The sequence below is a fragment of the Limulus polyphemus genome, unplaced genomic scaffold (assembly GCF_000517525.1).
Source record: "Limulus polyphemus unplaced genomic scaffold, Limulus_polyphemus-2.1.2 Scaffold953, whole genome shotgun sequence".
NCBI classification, from domain to species: Eukaryota; Metazoa; Arthropoda; class Merostomata; order Xiphosura; family Limulidae; genus Limulus; species Limulus polyphemus.
This window is the reverse complement of record NW_013666563.1, coordinates 27,970-32,993: the sequence shown is the minus strand read 5'-3', so window position 1 is coordinate 32,993 and position 5,024 is coordinate 27,970. Positions and strand designations below refer to the sequence as shown.

Sequence of the window (5,024 nt, the reverse complement as noted above, 5' to 3'; positions counted from 1 at the left end):
TTGACCATTTAATTATAATTACTCTTTGTTTGTAACTCTTGTTTGTGCATTTCTATAATTACTTCCAATACCCTATGTCTCAACACTATTTGACGCTCATCTGTGCATTTCTATAATTATTTCCAATAACCTATGTTTGTACACTATATTACGCTCAAATACTCACCTAATTTGCCCTTGAGTCCAGTTCATGCACTACTACCTAGGATCTGCTGATGTACGGTACAGCAGTATTAGAAAAATGACCATGCTCAACAGCAAAAAAGTTTCATTTGTTTTTACAGGACAATGGATCATAAAACACACAGATTTACAATATGTTGTCCTTAATACTAAGCAACAGAATATAATTAGTGTTGGTTGCAATAGAAAAAAATGGATGATCTAATGAATACATAAGAAATCAAATGAAAATCATTCTCTCTCCTAATAAGATAATTAAGGAAATAATATGAAGTTCTGATACACTGATGGTGATTTGTCAAGTATTGACACAACAAAATTCAAAATAAAATGTAACTAAAAATAAAGTGGGAGTGACACGGCTGATCCCTCACCATTAGCATTATTACCTATCAAAAGTTCATGTCAGAGGACAAGATGACCCATTCTTGAAATGTTACAATGAAACAGCTGTAGGGAACCATAGCATTAATGATATCGGTCAAACAGGACAAGATAAAGAAATTGCTGTCATCAGTAAAATGTATTTTATTTATTTTTCAACAAAGTTAAAATCTAATTTGTTATTATGGTGGAAACTGTCTAAAGAATTCTGTCAAACCCAACCTGGAATAAAAAAAAACCCTCAAAGTTTGTAATTGTTGTTAATCATACACTGTCTAAAGATGGCTTAATCCTATAAGTTGAAAATTTTGCAGTTTCAATTGCTTAAAAACATTTCCACTGTAAAGCTGATCACAAAATAAATTTAACAATTAGTTACTTTAAAAATATGTAATGGTTACGTTAAACTTAAAAATAGCTTTAAATATCCGTTTATTTTTTATTTTAGAAATCCAAATGTATGGCTGAAACTTTTTTTTATAACTACTCAATAGCATACCTTTGATCTCCAGGACCAGGATTGGGTGATGTGCGGCGAAGGAGGAAACGGTTAGCAGGTATTTCTGGAATATCTTCTGGTTGGATACTGCATTCATAATCATCATCTTTTTGTTTTTTTTCTTCTTTTTGTTTACTAAAAAGACATTTTTTAATATGTTAATACAAAATAATTATTTTAATTATGTTCGTTTTTTTGATACTGTTACAATATAACACAATTGTATTATTATGAACTTATTTATGAATGAGCAGTGAAAGAAAATATATAGTTCCAGCATCCATTCTCTAAATAACCTGTAGCATATTTCTTCAAAAGAACTTATTCTGCAAGATGCAAGGGTTTTATCATGTCCAAAGTATTAAGTTTTAAATAGCATTGCTTTTTTAGTTCTCTCTCTTTCTTCAGTAAAAGTTTGGTGATTTCAATAAAATGTTTCTAAGTGTGCAGAATATTGTGAGGATCAATGTGTGCAAGTATACGTAATAAACTTCTCACAAGTCAGAAACAATTTGCATATATGATTTTTTGTAATTTCCATAATATATATTAGGAGTTTAAAACACAACAAGTGCAAGAAACATATTAACATTACCAGGAAAAACACTGGTTAATGTATTTTGATAAAATTTTTCTAAGTGTGCAGAATATTGTGAGGATCAATGTGTGCAAGTTTATGTAATAAACATCTCACAAGTTGGAAACAATGAGATAAGGTTTTTTTGTTCTTTCTATAATATATATTAGGAGTTTAAAACACAACAAGTGAAAGAAATATATTACCATCATCACAAAATGTAAATTTTGAAATTAAGTTTTGTTTTACTCAAAGGACCTCAAAATTTAAACAAGTATCTTGGAATTATGATGTAATCATCATTAGAACACTGCAAAATGGTCTTTTAAGTACTTCTTTAAACAAGGATGTGTAAAGTTCGATGTAGTTTCAATTTTTGCAGTTACTTTTGAAATAATATTCTTATATACATTGTTATAAAGAACATTTAATGCACTGTGTAAAAAACAGTAATACCAGAAGGTGAGTTTAAAGATCCACCTGCATAATGATAGGAAATAGAATTTTAAACAAATATAAAATATTGATACCCCAAAAAAGCTTTAATTTACTGTTTCATATAAGTCCGTAAGACTTGTGAATTTTTGAAATAAAACAAAAGCCAACCCGCTAAAAACAAAATGCTTTTGTGGTACCTGTATTGTTAATTTCCACACACATAATTGATTGTAGAATAATAATTTTCCAATTTTAATTTGTTTGTAAAATTAATCTATTATTTGTTAAGATGACATAACTGTATTTTAGGAATTAAAAAGTTTCTAATCAAGAAAAACCACTCAGTATGTTTTCAGTCTTTATTATAAGGATATAACAACTGTGCATCAATCATCGTTATGATTAGTATCGTGTATGGTCACCTAAAAATAACTATCATTTTTAATGCTAGAACCTAATTACTGTTTAATAATAATAAAAAAAAATTTGTAATTAGGCTTAGGTTAATGGAACAAATAGGCTAACATCCATGACGATAGGTTTATTTTAGGTCAAAAATGTACCATTCCTCATAATGTAGACAGTGCTTTAAACATCTTTCAGAAGTGTTTGTAATTACAGTTAATCATTTCATTTGTTTTTAAAAAATTAAAATTATTGGGACAATTCATTTTACTTTTGAACTTTTTTTTTACCCTTGAAATACTTTTGATGACCAAAACAAAGTATCATTTATGAATATATACCTATATATTTTCACACATCATATACTAACCTTGATTCCTTTTTACTTTGCTTTTTCTCTTTTTTATGTTTACTTTTCTTTTTGTGCTTCTTGTGTTTCTTCTTCTTTGATTTCACCTCATCTGAATCCTCACTCTCTGAACCAGATGATGACACGGAAGAAACGTCTACTGTCTTCTTTTTCTTCTCTGATGCCAACATTAGTACCACAATGTGCTCATTTCAAATACTAATTTTGATTTTATGAAATACCTTCCCAGACCTATTCATTTTGGTCAGAATCAGCTCGGGAAGGTATATGTATCGTGTTGTAAAAGGTTAATGTTTAAATACTAAAAAAATTACCAAAAACATTTCTACAACAGAATCTAATTTTAGCAATAACATAAATAAAAATATATTTGTTACATAGTTTAAAGATCAAATGTGCTTGGGGTGTTTAAAACAAGTATTGAAAAAAGCTTATGACAAAGAATAAAGCCTACTTTTAAAAAATAAGTTTAATTTAATTTTTCTTTATTTACAACATTATACATTAATTACATAAATTATTATTAATGAAGTATTAGCATGGTACTCATAAAAGTTTTCAAAATAAAATAATGGTATGTATATTATACATATGTAATAAATACTTAGTTATAACTTAATATCTTTGAATATTTGAATATAATTTACATTACTCATTAGTCTTAGTTGATTTTTTCTTTATAAGTATGTACTTATTAACCTAATAGTGTCATACCTGATAATAAAAATGCAAGACAGAATAAAAAGTTTATAATGTTTACCTTTTCCTCAATTATTTTTAAACCTTAGAAATTAGTAACTCAATTTTTAGGGCACTACCAGAAATTATGAGACATATTTCACTTCAATTTTCTCTTGAGATACTTAAATGAAACACTAGTCTACATTTAGCTAATAGATAAGTGCTACAGATAAGTTGTGTACTGGGTGTCCTCAGTCACTTAGCAGCAGTATATATTGCATGCCCTGAAACTTCAGTGCTTGTAAAGCTATTGGTTGTGTTTCAAAGCCGTATATATTGCCATATAAAGGTGGGTCAAGAATAATCACAAATTTTTTTTGTCATAAAACAGTTTCAACACAAATACGCTGCTACAATTCGTTACTAATATGTGTCACATAGCAAAGTTAACATAGTATCATGGATGTTTTTGAATAAATGTGATGGCAGTGGACAAAATAGCATGTTGTACAGCAACTAATTACCAGTATTATATGAACATGACTGCATCCCCATCAAAATGTGATATGTTACTAGGATTAAACAGCTAAAGTTAAAGAAACATACAATTAACTTGAGGGTAACAATGTCAACCAACAGTTTGTTGGCATGATTTTAGGCTTAGTAAAACCTTTTAGTGGGTAAAAATGCAATTATTTTATTGTTACTACTTAATAGTTAATTGGTCTGAAATTTTGTTAGGCTTAATTCAATCATCTTTTTTATAAATCAATATACATAAAGACTGTTTCAAGATTCATTTACTGTTTCTATATATTCGTGTTTTATATTGTTCCAAATATTTTTTAAATTTCATATAGTATGTAATCACAACCAGGTGATTAAGCATTTTTCAGATTGTAAACTATAAATTTACATTAGAATTCAGTAATTTGTCTTTTATAATGTTCTTTATTATCTTTATTAAGACAGTTTTGTCATGAACATCAATTCAAAATGTTGTTAGATTTATATATTCTTGAATGAATATAAGATGTCTACACTTTTATTTACCAGTTTCGTATCCTATCGATTGAATACTTCAGTAATGCCATCTGATGATTGGCAGAGCCACAACTATACATTTTTTCTTAGCATGACATTAGGTTAATAAAATGGCATTGATAACCTTTCATACTTTAATGGTAATATTTACAAAAGCAATCACTCTCATAAGTACATTTCCAAGAGTAACTTGTAGCTCTTGTAGTTTTTTACAAACAAGAGTGACTGGTGTATTACATAAAAAATATGAATTTTTAATTTACTGCATAAAGAATGTTTTTTTTTTCATTCAAAGTAATTTTAAACTTAAAGAAAAAAGCGTTATAAAGAATACGCATAGTCATTTTGATGCAGAGCCTAAATTTCCACATTATCAAGATTTCATTAACTGTGTTTGAAAACGTACTCTCTAACGATTACATCACATTACATGTATGATGATA

The 5,024-nt window shown here is 27.9% G+C and overlaps 1 protein-coding gene across 4 annotated transcripts in view; it reads right to left on the bottom strand.

Annotated features, from left to right (window-relative positions):
- Window positions 1-5,024, bottom strand: part of LOC106461414 (peptidyl-prolyl cis-trans isomerase G-like) — a 52,591-nt gene that overhangs the window by 24,684 nt on the left and 22,883 nt on the right. For all 4 annotated transcript variants that reach the window (XM_013921233.2, XM_013921235.2, XM_013921234.2 and 1 more), the window contains 2 exons: window positions 2,857-3,013; window positions 1,067-1,201 (listed from right to left, as the gene is read on the bottom strand). In XM_013921233.2, coding sequence (XP_013776687.1) covers window positions 1,067-1,201; window positions 2,857-3,013 — 292 coding nt within the window. The remainder of the gene's footprint in view (window positions 1-1,066; window positions 1,202-2,856; window positions 3,014-5,024) is intronic.